Genomic DNA, 17352 nt, shown 5'->3' with positions numbered 1-17352 from the left:
AAAATATGAAAAAAATTAAACGAGAGAGTTAACTTTTACCGAATATCCGAAACTTTATCCGGATAAATATTAACCGACGTAATTTAAATCTCGGGATGTCGCTACTTGCGCGTCAAATATCGTGGCATACTTTCGCGCGAAACAGGTTGCGTGCGTTCAGGAGGCTCTTTCGTGTACCGACATATTTTCATCCCGGTTTCCATTGCAGTATCCATTTCCGACGAACCTCACAGGATATTAGCCCTTTAAACTTATATTACTTTTGGTCTCTCTGTAATTACTCGAATAAAATTAATAAAGCCAGTGAAACGATGAGTGATTCGTTGATTTATCGCAACTATACGATGGAACAACGAATTATTTACAACTATTAAAAATTATACAAATTGTAAATCTTGCAATAAGTAAATTTCAAATTTACCAAAAAATGATTCAATCGTGCTCGATACTGCTTCAAAAACTCTGATTCGTGAAATGTTTCGATTCCGTGAACACTAAAAACTGCTGCACGCAAAGTTGATCGGACCTCGTTTAGAGTACGCCACTGTTATTCGGTCCCATAGCTTTTCGAAATATTGATATGGTTTTGGAAAAGGTAGAGCACGGAACTCGGTATATCCCATTCCCTTTCCTCGTTGGGCAGTTAAAAATCAATACCTAGCCCGGTTTCGAGTGAACTCGCGGTCTCGGTTTTGCCACTTGAAAGCGGGTCTGGGTTAGGTACGTAGGTTCCGATCGTAATTATCTTCCAGTTCTGAGAGCACTCTGTACGACGACTCTGACAAAAAGCGGAACGATATAACCGACCCGTGTTTCTTACCCGTGATCGTTAACGGTGAAAAAAAATTCCTAGCTTTTCGAAATTTACAGAGCTGTCAACAACAGCCAGACACGTCGAGGGAAGGCCGACGTTTCGCTCCTGCGCGAATCTGTGCACACCTTATCGGATAGATCTCGCTTTCATTTCGTCGGTACCAGGATTCCCGACACACCCTGAATATCGCGGAGCGCGGACTTCACCGAGCACGCGAAATAGACGACCGTCTTGCGCGGTGCGCTTCAAGGGAAAGAAACTCCTGTCGAAGGTGTTCCACTTGGCAAATATTTAACCACTCGGTTTAATTCGATGCGAATGGAAGGTACACATTTACAGAAGTCGAGAAGGCGCGAGGAGACGGCGTCTCGCGGATAATCCTCTCCAAGCTCGTACGTCATTAGAAATTCAAATTTTCCACGGGATTATGGGAGAGGACGGGAGAAGAAGACACCAAAACGTGACTGAATGCGGTAAGCTCATTATGCATTCGTCTCGCTTCCGCTGAAGACGGCACTGATTATCGGTACCTCTGCTTTACAGCTGTTAAGGCTATTGTCTCGGGAAAACCTCGAGCTTTTTAACGAAGAAAGCTCCCAGTAACGAGGCGTCGCTCGACAATTGGAGCTTTCCGTAACAGTGTCGTCGTTGAGTTTTACTTTTAATCTCGTCCAGGTATCTCATTGGTTCTTTCCTCGGCTCCCTCTGAATATAGACGCGGCTTCCGTTCTTACAGAATCGAAGCTTCTTTAACGATACAAGTAGGTCTTCGGATATCCTTCGGCCGAGTCCACGAGAGTTCGATTTTCTTCGATTTTCCATCTTTTCTTCTCGAATCGGTGAAAAGGGTTAGTTCGAATAGAACCTGAACAATACGGATTTCTATCTTCGACGATACATATTCGTCGTTCGTAAAAATATTAAAACGCCTTTTAAATATATTCTTAAAGATGATTGAATTCTGCGTAAGAAAATTAAATATCATTTTTCTCTGTTTCTTCCAACGAGGAAAAAAAAAATCTCACGGAACGATATCGGTGGCGTACTCGAACCGTGTTCGTCTCTGTTATCGACGATGATTTTGCCAGCCGAGCAAAGATTTCTACGACGAAATTTCGCGAGAAAATGGTGATGGATTTCACCGTCGGAGGCAGGGAGTGCCGGAAACAGGAGGCTCAGCGTCGAAACGTGTGAAACACGTGTCGGGCAAATGTCAACGTTTCTCCCGACAAATCGGCAAGTCGAACGGCCGGCGGCCACATTTTTCAGCGTTCGAGTCGCTGGCACGTGATAGCACGAGCCACGGAGCTGCAACAGAACGAGCTGCTTCTTCGAATTTAGGAGAACCGCTTAACCATTTCGCCTTTGTGCCTCCGTCGTTTGTTTTACTCGGCTTGAAAAGAATCGAGGTACACGTCGGAAAGGCGACGCTCGTACAGCTGCCAGCAATAAATCATCGATACGTTTCGTCGTTGCTCGCCTTCGCCTTCTCTTCTTCCCTCTACGGGGATTTTCTATTTTATCGAAGAATTTTTCACCGTGAGAAATCGAATTTCGCTTCGTCCTTTGGCCACCGATCGAGATTCATGGTCGAGAATCCTCGTCAACGTTGTTCGCGTCTCTTCGACTCCGAGCTACCGTCGTTTCCATCACCCGGGAAAACAAAAATCGTCGAACCTCGTTCCGCGAAGAGACTTTAAAAAATTTATCTCGAAAAACTCGCGTTTCGTCGAATAACAATCGGTAGTTACGAACATTGTACGAGACATCGTTTTACGATCGATTCCTTTGCAACGAAGTTCGCTAAATTTCGAGGATCGTGTGCCAAGAGCGATCGCACTGTGCCATTACCACGGTATCGAAGCATTCCAAATCCATAAATAATTCAAACAACAGTTACCATGGCAAACAATTTAATTTCTCTGTTAGAACCTTACCTTTCGCGATTAAATACAATCTTTCCCCGTAATATGTACTTAATTCCGCGGACTTTTAAATCGCGAACAATCAGATTGCTTCTTCGCACGCTTCTGCGTATACTGGGTGCGCCAGGTTTATCTGCGAACCGATTTGTTATTGCAAGTACCGGATACAAATTTTACAATTTTTTCATTTCGATCGCGAAACGGTATTCTGGATCAATGTTTCGTCGTTCGTAGACAAATTACGTAGCTCCCTGTGTAAATTGAAATTTAAATATCATCGTTGGATACGCGCTTCGCGTTTAAAAATCTACCTTTTCCTTAGTTGAAAGAAGACACGTTTAGACATTTCCTGTAGCAACTCTCGATTGCTCTCTCTGTTTCTCGAACGACGTTTAAATGTCTTTGACGCTTTCGTCTTCTTATTCTTTTGCCTGAAACTCCTTCAACCCTTGTACATTTCATTTTTTCGGTTCGACGTATTATTTTTAAAGAAACTCGAGTCGCGATTCGATCCAATTCGACGTGTTAAAATCACTTTCCAAGTATTATAAACATTCACGGAGCGTCAAAAATTCCGATCGATCGTTTTGATACTACTGTAACCCACACACATTGGATTCGATGGTTAAAATCGTTCACCCTGTACGCGAATATTGCCGAGAAGTTAATTCTTGACCGAATCAACTTAGGGTTTTATAACTCGAGAGTCGGGCAACGTATCTAGATTCGATTCTTCCATCGAGGCTGGTATCTACCGCAATAAAACCATTGAGTTGCGAGCGCGGCAATTAGAGGCTAACCCCGACGTTCATCACTGAAACGAAATTTTTACTATTTTGATCCGTTATCGGGCTGCAAATCAAATTATTTCTCCTCGTTTCCACCGAGCGTGTCGTTATCCCTTCCACCCGAGTGACGATTAATCGTGGATAACGTTTCACGCTCGTGGAATTTTTTCCGACCACCTCGCTCCCTCCAAAGAATCGTCGACGAGGCACCTTTTTAAGTTAATCGAAGGTAAATTGAAACCGCGCCAAAGGCTGATCGCATTCGAAGCGCAACAACACGTACACGGGCGATTACAGAGTGAAATGAATCGATCGTTCTATTTTGAATCGCGACTTCTAATTCGTACCAAAGATTACCTTTTCGGGTAATTATCGAGATCGATACCGTAGACCGTGTTTCGTGCATCGTGAACTGCCGTTCGCGTTTTAAAAACGGTGGTAGATTCTGCAGTGGTAATTTAAAAAGGTGGCTGGCTCGAAACGCGAGTAATAGGTGTTGGTAGTAGTTGCGGCCACGGCGATCGAACGCGATAAACGGTCCTTCGCTCTGGGTAAGATTATTGCAACGGCTGGTTGTTAAAAATCTTTACTCTTCGACGGATCGGGGCGAGTCCGAGGCGATCGTCTCGGCGATAAAAGGGACGGAGAACACGTCGAAAGGGTCACAGTGTTCTACTCCGAAAGGAAACGCGCTTATCCTCGCCGGAGGAAATACACGCTCCGCTCTGTTTCCGTACGCACATGCGTGACAGGACACGCAAGCGTGCACGCGCGCGGCACTAACCTTACCCCAACAGAAATTCTTTGCAGCCGCTCGTGCACGCGCGCCGCGTCCCTCTTCTTCGCGATCGTCAAGTGCATCTTCAAGGATTACCGAACATTTTTTCTCCCGACTCGGTTTTTTCCTCAACAGCTCGCAGAAGTTGCATCGCTCTCCGTTTCTACGCTCCCGTTTCGAAAATCGAGGCTAACTTTGAAAAGGTACGAAAACCCTAACCACGAGGTGGACAATATTTCTATCCGAACGAAGGGTCCGGCGACGAATGAAAAGTGAAGCGAAGAAAGTAAAATGAAATACACGTTCGGTGCAAAGCCGAGGTGCAGCTGTATGCTCTTATTAACCCAACCTTGGAAACGCTACAATAGGAGCGCGATAAAAGAACAAGGAATAAGAAAAAGAGAAGAGAGAAGAAAAGAAGAATAGAAAATACGAATAAATATGTACGATGATAATTACGTCGATAAGGAAGAGAAGTAACACGAAGTGAGCTAAAACGAAATGGAACAAAAAGAAAGCAAAATCGGAATAGGAAGTTCAGAGACAATGGGTGCAGGAACGATGGAAAGAGAAAAAAGGACACGGTAACGAGAATAATATAGTAATGCTCGTTGACCTTGGACAACGAGCGCGGTAGCTACTCCCTCGAAGAAGCGCAAAGGGAGGGAAGCGAGGTAAACGGTCCGTGCACCGATTTCTCCCAAAAATCTACCAAGCTGCCCAGCCGAAATCTTCCCGCGCGAATTCAAACGCAACTCGGCTCGAAGTCGCGGGCGGCCGAATCGCGCGGTTAATTATATTTAGTTCTAAGCGGAGCATCGTTGCGCCGCGATTCTTGCCATTAGAGGAATATACCCTCGGTTTCCCTTTTACGCTTTCCGTGCGCCGGCACCGTGTCTGCTCCTCGATCGGGGGGAGGGGGGCCCTCCTTATTTATCTCGAAATAACGCTGCCGGCGCACATGGGCGTTTCTTCGGGCACTGCCAGATGCGTGGGTGGTGGCAGTGAAGAGAAGAGAAGGAGAGCACGAATGACGGTCACATGGCATCGTCGCGAGGCTTCTCTTCTGCCCTGGCTTGTCAGTATTCCGTGAAGAGTTGTGCCGTGCTTGTGCGCGGTCCTCCTTCGAGCGCAACCCCGTACAACACGCGGCTCGTCTTCCACCGCGTCAACGATCACGAAACGCTTCCCGCGCTTCCTTCGCAACGATATCACCGACACCACGGACCCTCGACAACGAGAACGACAACTATTGCGCGGTGTCACCGAAGAAAAACTACCCTTCGAAGACCAATCGGACCGAAACGATCTCCTTTCGTAGGAAAAGATCGCGGATCGGTGCTCGGGAAGTTCCCGCTCGCGAACAACGGAAGAAGAGATATTTCTTCGGCCAGTTTTACAAATAGATCGCGACGTCGCGAAACGGGCCTCGGCTGCGAGTCCGATCGAGATCGCGGAGGACCGAAGAAGACACTCTTGGACGTTCTTTTTGCCAACGATTTCGCGTTAACCGCTCAACGAACGGAACAGGAAACCGCTTCCTCCGGCACCGCGCAAACAAACGTCCGTCGAGGACTAGTAACGTAAATCATAACCGAGGTTTCTTTGGACACGGAGTCCGAAGTTAAAAGTTGCCCGGGCAGAGTGTTCCGCGATCGTTCTCGTTTGCATTTTATCGGGAAAGAGGAGCACGAAAGGAAGGTTTCCCCTTCGAATTTTACTCGAACTTTTACCGTTCGCTCGAAAGGAAGTTCGAAAGTTAACTTGTACGAAGACAGAGGTACGAAAGTTCGTGCTGAAACGGAATGGAAAATTTGATCGGCCGGTTTTAAAAACGACGACCAATCCTCACGGAAGAGAAGATTCGAGACCCGTTCGACCTGTCGTCTAACGCGGTTCGAAAGACCGGAACTCGAGGAAAAGTTGCGAAAGATTACGCGAGACATTTTCGCGGAATCGAAGCGTAAGAACGTTTTGCAAGGGAAGCGCGAGAAAAAGAAACTGACGGGAACATCGTTCAATGTTGATCCAACGCGTACCTCCGAAGTGTACTTTGACGCACCACCTCGAGAACGAAGGGACGAAATAAAAGGGAAGCGCGAAGGGTTTCGCTACGGACGAATAATGCCAGCTTTGATGCGTTCTCCTCCTACGCTCGACGAAACAAAAACATTCGCGATTCTAAGTGTTATTTCCTTGGAAATACTTTGATTCAATCGCGAACCTTGTCCGCGATTGATTAATCGCGTTTTCGGAGCCGGCGAATGTGCTTCGAAGAAAACGACGCGGCGATTACTCGAGGATCAACCGAGGCCGATATATTCTCTCGACGAGAAGTGAATTCAACGACGTCGAAAGGAAAAACTCGAGGAAAAATGAGAGCGTCGTGTCGGGCCGATCGTTCGTAAATAATTCAAGGTAAGACGAAACGCGACACTGTAACGAAACGAACGAGAACAAGAAAATCGATCGTCTCGCGTACGTTTCCATCTCAAAACTCGTCCACTTTTACGATCTCTGCGAAACGATTCGTACGGGTGGGACGTTATCGACTTCATCGACGGCTCGTCGAAATTCCTCGGGTCTAACGTTACCTTAAGGCGAATTTATTTCCGTCGATGCACGAAATGTACAGGAACGTAAAGCATTCCCTCGAACTAGAACACGGATTTCGTCTACCGGGAAGAATATTCTTCGTGGAACGCCGAGCACGCGGACGGATCAGCTGATCGGACGACTCTGTCAATTTTCGGAAAGACGCGTCTTAATTTCTTTCTAAGGGGAGTCGTTCGAATTCCTCTAGCCGATTCCTCGCCGATCTTGAGCTAGAACCTGTCGCCGCTGCGGTCGTTTTTCGTTTTTATCCTCGTGTTTCGCTTCGCGTATTTTCATCGCGATTAACCGAGTCGGAGCTCCGTCGCGCATGCTCCAGCAACGAATACTTTTAAGGCGTCCACGTCGAGAAATCTGCACGAATATTCCATTAGGAATTAGGCAGGCAGCTCACCGTGTATATTAATAGATCGAACCTGACAGCCGAACCTAACCAGACGCTCGGACGTTACGCGCGAAATCGTTCCCCGCGCTTTCGCACGGACTTTCAAACTTCGACCTCGATGCCAGTTCTATTTGCGTACGTTTGTACATTTATTTTCATTCTCGACATTTTTTCTTCAAATGTCCCGAGCCATTCCAGTACGATAAACGACAAGGTTGAGAAAATTCCGAGGACACGACGAGGAACGCTCACGGTTACGTAAGAAAGGAAATGTATCGGAAATGGAAAGGAAATGTATAATCTTGGAAATAAAAGTTTTCCCCGATCCAACGACGTCGATCTTGCACCATTTAGTAATAACAATAGCGAAGAGTTACGAGTCCACGGGCGATCTAGGACAAGATGTCACCTTTTGGGAAACGGAACGTTTTCAAAATTTGCCAGGGAAACCAAAAATAATTAATAACAACGTTCAGTCATTATTATCGTAGTGTGTATCCATTGTTGCCGGCCAACGGAAGAATTTATTTAAAAAATGTATCGTTTGGTAGCATATAACCACTCTTTATAACGGAATTTAAATACAAATGAAACGCTCTCGAAATAACGTAACTTTTGCCCGAAACGGCCCTTTGAAACGTAAACGAACAATTTTCGAAACGATTACGCTGGAGAGGACAAACAGTTTTTAGTAGGAAATAAATTTAGCGCGCGAAAGAAGAAAAAAATGTTTCTTCGGCGTGGATTCCGAGCTCCGTTCTCCGTATTTGAACGAATTAACGAAAACGAAACGGGCGAAACATTGCCCGTGGAAAGTCATCGGAGCGCGTTCTTTGATTCTCTGTAACTCCAAAAATAAATTCTGGACCGCGCACGTTGGTACAACGTTTATCTTTTCTTTTGCGCGGTAGATTCGCGGCCAGTGGAGCGTCGACGCAAATTTGTTTAAACGTTCATTTTCTGCGCACTCTTCGTCAAAGAATTTAAATGTCACAATTGGAGAAAGCGACGCCGATACGAAAAGTGAAACTAAAGCGCGTGTAGTAAAATTTTTGACCACGCGACGCTTACGATAAATACGACGATCGGTAGACCTTGACGAGTGGCGAGTAGCGACGCGAGAGGGTCGTATTCGGGTCTGATTGAACGTGCATGTGCACTCCGTTGGTCCGCGACGTCGGTGCCATAAGCGTCGATCCGTTGCGTAAGCGACAAACAATGCGAATAAAAATGCGCGTCGCGCGCGACTCGAATGAAAGATACCGATGTATCGCGATCGAATCGACCGAATTTTTCATTTCAACGGTAATCGAGTGTTTGCCCGTTATATCCGAAACGTCGAGCTTTCGTTGCTGTTTCAACGCTTCGCGAATGAAATTTTATTCCGATGTTGAATTTCTTTCAACTTGCGATTTCAAATTGCCAATTCTGTACGTACGACTGGTATAGATGTGGTATACAATCTACGCGCAAACATTAGTCAACGCGTTCTTCCAAACGAGTTTAAATATTTCCAACTCGGAGCAAGAAACGATCTACTGCCCGTTGGATTACCGAAACGTTTCTATTTTCATTAACGCCGCGAACCTACAAGGCGTGCGCGGTCTTTTCGAGACTATAGGTCTATTCGAACGAGAAAATGTTCGAGCGATTACCAGGCGATCCAATTTGATAATAAAGTACCGCGTAGCTCGAGAAGGAACGAGAGAAGAACGGAAAGAAACCTTTGGCACGCAACGTGGAGCAAAAATGGCGAGCAAGCGCAGTCGAGAGGGGAAAAAAGTGCGAGCGACGTAGAACTAGGCGTCGTTGATTTGCATATCGGCTCGATTTACCTGTCCCGTGTTAATTAACGATCCATGGGCCGCATCGCGTTTAAAGGAACGATTCGTGCCCTTGCGCGCGCGTAAAAACGAGTGCACGCGCGGTTCTTTACAAGAGCACGTGCACCGCCGGATGCAACTCCCCTTTTCATTGCGCACAAAAGCAGGTGCATCGCGTACGAGTTAAATGCAGTTCAGGTTGACCCACCAGCGATCGACGAACTTCTTTCTCACCTTGAGGCAGAAATAGCGCGCTCGGAACGCTTTCGACCGCTTTCCGTGTAAAATTCGTTTCACGGAACTGCTTCATCGGCGAATTTCGGAACTCGAGTTTCCCGACCAGTGGGAAAAGTTTCACCGATCAAAGGAGACGGTCGTCTCTCGAGTATCGATCGAATTCGTGGCTCGTATTCCCGATCGGGTGACATACCCACCGCTCTTTGCGTTTCTTCGACTCGAGCGGTACGGATCAAAAAATCTCTACCAGTGCTCGACGCATCGATGACCGGTCGTTTCGATTTTCGAACGTTACACGAGGAAGTACCGTGCTCGAGCGAATCCGAATCAAAGTTGAGAACATTCGACGTTGGTCTTAACGAGTCCCCATTGTTCTCGACCGTACGACGAGAGCAACCGAGATCGAATTCGTACGGACGGTGGGTGAACAATCGCAAACGTTACGATCGACCGATTGCTTTTCCTTCAAGGTCGCGTCTTTCAACGTTTCGATCTCGTCGTGGTATTTTTAAACGAGACACGCTTGCCCGCGCGATGTCACAGTTGACATCCGCGTATAGTTGACGTTCAACGGCTTATATCGAGTTAAAATTGCTTGCCGTGCTGCTATAATTCAATTGCGCTCGACGACCTATTTCAACGTGACCTTCGGGCGATCTTGAGTGCAAGAATTTCCGTTTACATCGGTTTCAACATTTCGTTGGCAAAAAGGATACGCGTGCATGTTCCTGTGTCGGTTTATATTTACCCAAAACCGAGTAGTTACGCTATACGGAGGGAATGACAGAATCTACCATTTGACTGTGCATTTTGCGCCAAACTTTGTGTCTATTATTTACGTAGCTATTACAAATAATAATATTAATACCGACATCTCGATCGCGCAACGCGCACAGAGAAACGCTATACCTAAGCCGAAAGTGTAAGACGCGTCCGATGCGAACGCAAACTTTTTTCTTCGATATTCTGGCTTCCGGACCATTTTGTTCGTTAAAATCTTCCGAATCGTAGCCGTAACCTTCCGTCGTATGAAATCGATGACCTTGAAAATATCTGTCAATCAAAGTGTTTGCATTCGCGAGTCAACAGTTCCATCAAGAGACATCTCGAGATTATTCGAACAATATAACGAGTGTGCCACTTTGCGTACCAAGTGAGTGAACGAAATCGGAAACAACACCGACGCGCGAAACGTATCAACGACGCGAAGCTACCGGAACGAGTACGGTAACGAAAACGACGACAAGGATTTTCAGCTCGAGAAGAGCAGCGCGGGGAACACGTTACGGTGATGATACCTCCGTAGATCGCAACGTGAGAAGAATAATTCCGAAAAGAGCGTTTCGAAAAATGATTTCTCCGTTGACGCTATTCCGTACTCGGGTACTCGATACTTTGTTTCGCGGAATGCGCCGAACGCGGAAAAAGAGAACGATAAACGGAAAAGAACGACGAGCAACGCAACACGCTCGCAACGTTGCAACGAACGCAAGAAACTTGCGCATCGTACCACCGTGATCCGTCTCATCAGCTGATCCATTTGGACAGGGGAGTAAATCAGAGTGCTCGAGCTTTCATGGGAACGATAACCCTAGCCTCTCCTTCTCCCGTCCTCTCTCCTTCCACTCCTGGCACGCTCTCCTCTCTCCATCTTCGTCGGAAGCTGCACGAAAATAGTAGCAACTCCGGTTGCTGCAACAACCAGAAGCTCGCGAGCCGCGAGCTGCCCGCTGCCGGAATTCGAACGAGTTTCTCGGAAACGAATTTCGACCTGGAACAGATCCGTATTATCCATCGGCCACGATAGACAAAGTGTCGAGTGTCTACGAAGTATTCGTTTTGTTTAAGGGAAACGTTATTCGCGATTAGCGCTTGTTCCTTTGTGCCAAACGGGAACGCAAATAAACGGATAGCTTCGCGAGCGAAACGTACGATACTCGTTACTATTATGTCCACGGAGGGAAATTTAAACGCACCGTTCCAAGGGTTTACGATATTTCAACGGGTCGAGAAACGAGGTCGTTTCTAGAAATTATTTTCACAGACGAATACGTTTTCATAGATCAAACGGAAGCACTCTGTACATTTCGCTAAACATCTGTCAAATTTTATCGATCTTGTTCCGAAGCGCGTTAAAGTGTCGTAACGTCCGCGTTCGAACGAAAGAATCTATTTGAACGCGATCGTTTAATAAGATTCGAGGCCTGCGGGTATCCTGGTACGCCCCTGGCCCCCGGGGATTATCCTGCCGAGACGAGGACATCCCGGGGAACGTTAATTTTCCTGGACCGAGGACGACGATGCAATTGGAACGCCGAGAGTGGTTAATTAACGTTCGTCGATTGCGTCGCGCGTTTCTTCGATTTTCACGGATCGATGGAATACAATCGGAAAGATACGAACTCGCGAAAGGTGTCTCGAAGCTCGAGCGATCGAACGCCGAAGAATCGAGAGAACCGGGACGATCGAAATTTTATCTTTCCGCGTAAGGCGCAACAAAGACGAGGTGCGCAGGTGCAGTTGCGCGTGCATTCGATACTGCCACGCACGAAGGTACCGTAGCATGTCTAGGAATAATTATACTCATCAACGTAACACCTCGACGTAACGTCGAGGGGCCTCGCGCGGGAACAAGTTCCGTAAGAAAATTACGAAACTCGGTACAGCGTTGTACAAGCTGGACCGAAAATTCCCAATAGGACGAACGGGAATCTTTTTCGTTGAAATAAATTCCGAACGAAGGAACGACGCACGGTACTTTCTCAAATGTAAGAAAAATGCACGCGTTGTTGGCGGGAACGCGTACCGCGTTGAACTCGATTTGTAAGCAACTAGTGTACCTCTGACGTGCGCGTGACTGCCAATGATCGCTACGAACATTTGGTAAAGCGCGACAACTTGGAGGGACTGCGACTCGAAAACGGAAGGTTCTCGCAGATGTACAGTCGGAGAGTGGAACAGGGATAAATTGACCGCGCAAGGTCGTCGAGTGACTGACCATCCCCGTATCGTTTCGAGTCCCCGGTACACGCTTATTAATTTTCCGACACGGTTCTCGGATCGCTCTGTTACTCCGATGCGTCGAAGATAAGTGATCGCGTCGTTCGTTTTACGGAAGCCACCCGGTGGGTAACGCGCGAAGAATCGATAGAACGACCCGTAAATAGCCAAGAATGTTATAGAGCGAAATTACGAAACACGAGATAGGAGGAAGCTGGTGCACGAACGGTCCGATGGAGATGAAAACACGAACAGGGACGGTGTAGCAAGATCGCACGCCAATATCGCCCAGATAAAACGTGAATGAGACGGTTACCGCTCGATCCCATCCCCCTTTTACACCCCGTGCCCACCACCATAAACCTGTCGCGACTCTCGCGCGACACGCGTCTCCCTGCGTTCGCTCTAAATATAATATTCGAGCGTATTTCCAGCGATGAATGAAACTGACGCTGAAAGCGTCATGGGCCGCGGGACGCCCGGTGAATCGAGACGAGGCGACGCGCGAGTTCGAACCCGGAACGTGTACAATTTTATTTATTTAGTTTACCTTTATCGCGCAAACACCGCGACATCGTACGTTGCAAAGTAAATATTCGTTTATTGCGAAGGACAAGATACAGGAAAGATAAGCGCGTAAAGAAGCGAGCTGCGCCGCCAAGCTTCCGAACACAACCATCCGGACTGTACGCGATACAAAAATATATCTCGAGTACACCTACAGAGAAAAACGACGAACGTAAATATCGACGTAACAACGATAACGATGATGTACGAATTACGCTAAAGGACAAGGGAGGTTCGAATTCCCGCCAACCTCGCGGACCTCCGCTTTCGATCGATTTTATTTCACGTGGCTCCCTTTTTTTCTACCCCCTCTCCCTTTATTAACGAGATACGCGCACAAAAGGTAAAACTCCGCTGGCAGAAATTTTCGATGAGAATCTATCGACACGATCGACGACTGATTGGTACGGCCGTCGATTGATTGGAACGCTGCGCAAAAATTGACGAATGCCCGGTGCTTTTTCTCTATTTTCGAGCATTTCAATTGACTTTCGAGGGAGCCTCGACAAAACGAGAGATTTAGACTGGAAAATTGGACGTTTTTACTCTCGATAATCAATTTTCACCGTTTAACTGTGGCAGTTTCGAAAGTAAAAGGGACGAGGAGTGACCGAATTTCAGAATTTCACAAATTCAAGCTCGCCGAGGAAATAGCTACACAATTTACGTCTCGTATCGCGAACAGGAACTGTAATACAGGCAAAAGTGTCGAAGGAACGTAATTTTCCTTTCGAACTCGAAAGAAAAATGATGATTACAATTACGATAATTCTTGTACCCTTTGCTTTTCCATACTTCCTTTCCTTTGCGGTAGATTTTTAAGAAACGTTCGCCCGTGGACAAAGGGGACTAAACGATCGAATTGCGCATCGTAATAAAATCGTGGAAAAGAGTGGAGGATGTTTTTGATTCTCTTTCTTTCAGCTTTAACGCGGGGAAGATTGTTTAACCGTGTGGACTTTTCTGTTGTTCCAGAGCATCGGGATAGCAGCGGTTTCTCGTGCAAGAGGTCACCATGGCAGTCGGTAAGCTTTTACCCGTTCTTGGACCAATCCGTGGCCACGTATCTCGAAGACGCTTTCGCACCCGAGTCACGCGTTTCACGCATAATCACGCGGCCACGTATCGCGGGCCTGGCTACCGCGTATTCCGCCCTACCGATGCGTTTCTCGTTTTTCATTTCGTAGGAGTCAATAGCGTAAGCTGACGATAAATTTCTTCGGCCGGATCGTTCGATTGTCCTCTCGAAATCGACCTCTCGCCGCGAGCTAAAAATACGTTTCTGACGATCGTTATGAATTTAAAATTTAAAAAAAAATTTTTTTTCCTCCTAACCGCTGCCTTTTTAACTTTCCAGTCACCGGTCCTCGCTTCTCCTTCGATTATTCAATTTCCGTCTCGTTTCGAATTCTTTTTTAACGATTTCTCGTTAGATTGTTTTTCAAGGTTCACGTCGTCGAGGTTTTTCGGTGAAGTATTTATCGATTCTCGTTCACCTCTTCCCTTCTCGGGTATTTTCGCCCTCGTTTCGAACTCCGTTTAATTTTCCGCGCGACAGTTACCGCGCTCTCTGTCTCTCGCGTGAAATCAGGTCCGCTTCGAGATCCTCGGCTAAAATATATCAGCCTTATCCGTGCCGTGTTCGATTCAGTTTCGGTGCAAAACTTCCGTACGATGATACCGTTCTAAACACGCCAGCGCTTCCCGCAACGAATTACAGTATCGACGAAACGCTCGAACAGAGTATACCGATCTCGAAAAAAAACTCAACGGTTCTCGAGCTCCGTTAAAGGGATCGAACGTTCGAACGATCGTTGACAAAAGCGAGGAGAAATTTTACCTCGAGCGGCGTCGTTTTTGAAGATCTTTTCCATCCACTGTACGATTGAAAAAGATCCCCCGATAAAAGTGTCGGCGGCTTCTTTGACTCGCGATTCCGAACGAAACACGAAACTCGACGTCTACGCTCGGTGCTTCGACGAAAAAGCTAAAGAAGAATCGATCTTGCGGGGAGCGTCGGAGAAGAAGTTTCGTTAAATTTTGAAGGAGCTTCGTTAAGTTTTCGAACACGTTCGAGAAATGCAGAGAAAACAGGAGGAATCTGTCGAAAGATTTCGATCGGCGATCGGCGAAGCGAGACTCGAATTCGTAGGCGAAGAACGTACTTGGGAACCGTTCCCGTTTCGATTCTCACACTCTCGTCACGTAATCCCCGTCGACCGCGCAAATTTCACAGATTTTCAACGATCCGCTACGTTCGATCCATTGAATTCTCCGCCCGTCGACTTCTCTTCCAAATGCATTAATTCTCGCTTTTACGCGCGGGACAGGTATGCACTTGTAAACGGCCAGGGAAACTAACGAGCGTCGATTCGGTGCGTTTTGCTCTACAGGAAATGCAAATCTAACGTAGTTAACTCGTCTTTTCCAGGTCCAATTTTGTCATTCCTCGATCGTTCAAAGGCTACGCCAAATATAATTTTACTTCCGTGCATTTTGGGTCACTGATCGTTCGTACGACGATCAAAGTGTTCGTACGCAACGATAATCCCTTTCCGTTGCCTTCGATTCGAAAGTTCATCGTTGTATTTTTCCAAAAAAGATTTTAAACATGCGCTGTTATATTTTTAAATATGTCAACGAGATAAATTTGTTGCTAGAATTTTGCTACGGTGCAAAGAGTCGACACGATTGCGGCAAATATTGCAAATCGTCCGAGATATTGCAAATACCCGGCGCTTCGAAACTTTCGACTCGTTTGAATGCAACGTTCCGGGAACTCTTAAGAATTTTCACCATTGCGGTTCCACGATCCGGATGAAAATTCTACGCTGCGAAAGAATCGAGGAGAAACGGGAAAGTTCGAGTAGCACGAAGTGGAACGAAAGGAATTAAAAGGAATGGAAATAAACCGTAATATCGTGTTCTCTTTACGGTATCCGAGCTTTCGTGAATTCGCGATCCAGCCCTCTCTCCGAGGAGATCCTAAAAGGATCAATATTGGTACAGCCGAGGCTCGTGGAAACGGGTCGGGAGGTCAGCTATTTCCAAAAATATTTTCACAAGCGGGAAGCTGGCTGGTCGAGGCTCGTCGGAACTCGTTCGCAGGAAACTCGGCTCGTAAGTTTCGGGCTGGCTCCTCTGGCCGTCTTCGGGAGCTCGATTCATCTTCGAAGAGTAACAACGCGTGGATCGTGAACGACGGTGGCGAACTTCCGGTGCCGTGTACGTCTGCCTCGTTCCTCGCTTCTGGTTTACGGGGTGGGGGACAATACAACGTCCGGTCCATCCCCCCACTTTCAAGTACCATTCGATTCGTTGATGGCGTCCTATAGACATCGCGTATCTCTCTGACCGAGCAGTCTCAGGTGGACCTCGTATTCGTCTAGTCGCGAACATTTTGTTTTTCTCGTACTGGAACGCGGTGATTCGTACCTTACTCGTGTCCCGTGACGATCGAACCTCCTCGGGGGGACAAAATAGATTCTCGCGACGTCGATCGTCTCGACGACGCACGGGGAATTTTTCCACGTCGAAGCGATCGTGGTCGTCGAGTGGCTCCGGTGTGAAGACAGTTTCGAACGTCAGTGCCGAGGCATCGCTCCCGCGTTGAAACGAGTACGCACCTCGTCGCGTTCGGAGATCGTCTCTGGTTAACCGCGTTGTTCGCTCTCGAGAATCGAGAGACTCTCCGTTTTCACGGAAGAGCAGAGTCGAAAGTGTCGAGCCGAACGGACCGATGAGTTTGTGCGCGAGCCAGAACGTTTAGAGAGGACGCGACCAAAGCGTCTTGGACGGGACGCGGCCTCGAGTTGAGCGAAGAGACTCTATGACTTTGGGCCCGTATGTTCACAGACAATCCCTCGTATTTCTCGTTGTCGAGCGGTGCAGCGTCGTCCTCGTCCGCGACGACGCCGACGTCGACAACGAGCGTCGCCTTCTCGCCGCCCTCGAAAGGGCCCAGCGGGCTGACGGCCCTCTTTCGACGTCGGCCCTGTAAGATGGGCACGACCTCCTCCGCGAGCGTTCTATCCGCCTCGACCACCAGCACCTTGATGCAACAGGAGAGCAACCGTAGCAGCGCCTCCGGCGCCTCGACGCCGTCAACGCCCACGGAGGAACGCGCACCGATGTTGACCAGGAACGGGACCAACGGTGGCTCCTCGTTCGCCAACCAGAGACGAAGCTTCAGGAACCTCTTCAGATCCGTCAGCGCGAACGCCGAAAACGAGAGGACCCAGCAGTTCCTCAAGGGCGATCCACGACCCTCCGACGTCGCACCACCCTCGCCGTACCTGCCCCACAGGTTGGTACAGTACTCGATCGCGGCTTTCGAGCCTCGATCGTAACGAGACGCGAACTCTAACGCGGGAAAGAAAGCGTCCACCGACTGATTGCGCGGAACGATAAGAAATTATTGTC

At 47.6% G+C, this 17352-nt stretch overlaps 1 protein-coding gene across 1 annotated transcript in view; it reads left to right on the top strand.

The window, feature by feature from the left end:
- The first annotated feature begins 5407 nt into the window (after positions 1-5407).
- Stumps (DBB domain-containing protein stumps) overlaps positions 5408-17352 on the top strand; it is a 41347-nt gene continuing 29402 nt past the window's right edge. Inside the window, exons 1-3 of the mRNA XM_076306904.1 lie at positions 5408-6723; positions 13906-13955; positions 16786-17236. Of these exons, the coding sequence (XP_076163019.1) occupies positions 13946-13955; positions 16786-17236 (461 nt within the window). The 5' untranslated portion in view covers positions 5408-6723; positions 13906-13945. The remainder of the gene's footprint in view (positions 6724-13905; positions 13956-16785; positions 17237-17352) is intronic.

This window comes from Ptiloglossa arizonensis, chromosome 3, assembly GCF_051014685.1.
Source record: "Ptiloglossa arizonensis isolate GNS036 chromosome 3, iyPtiAriz1_principal, whole genome shotgun sequence".
In the NCBI taxonomy this organism is placed as follows: Eukaryota; Metazoa; Arthropoda; class Insecta; order Hymenoptera; family Colletidae; genus Ptiloglossa; species Ptiloglossa arizonensis.
This window is presented reverse-complemented; position numbering and strand designations above follow the sequence as displayed.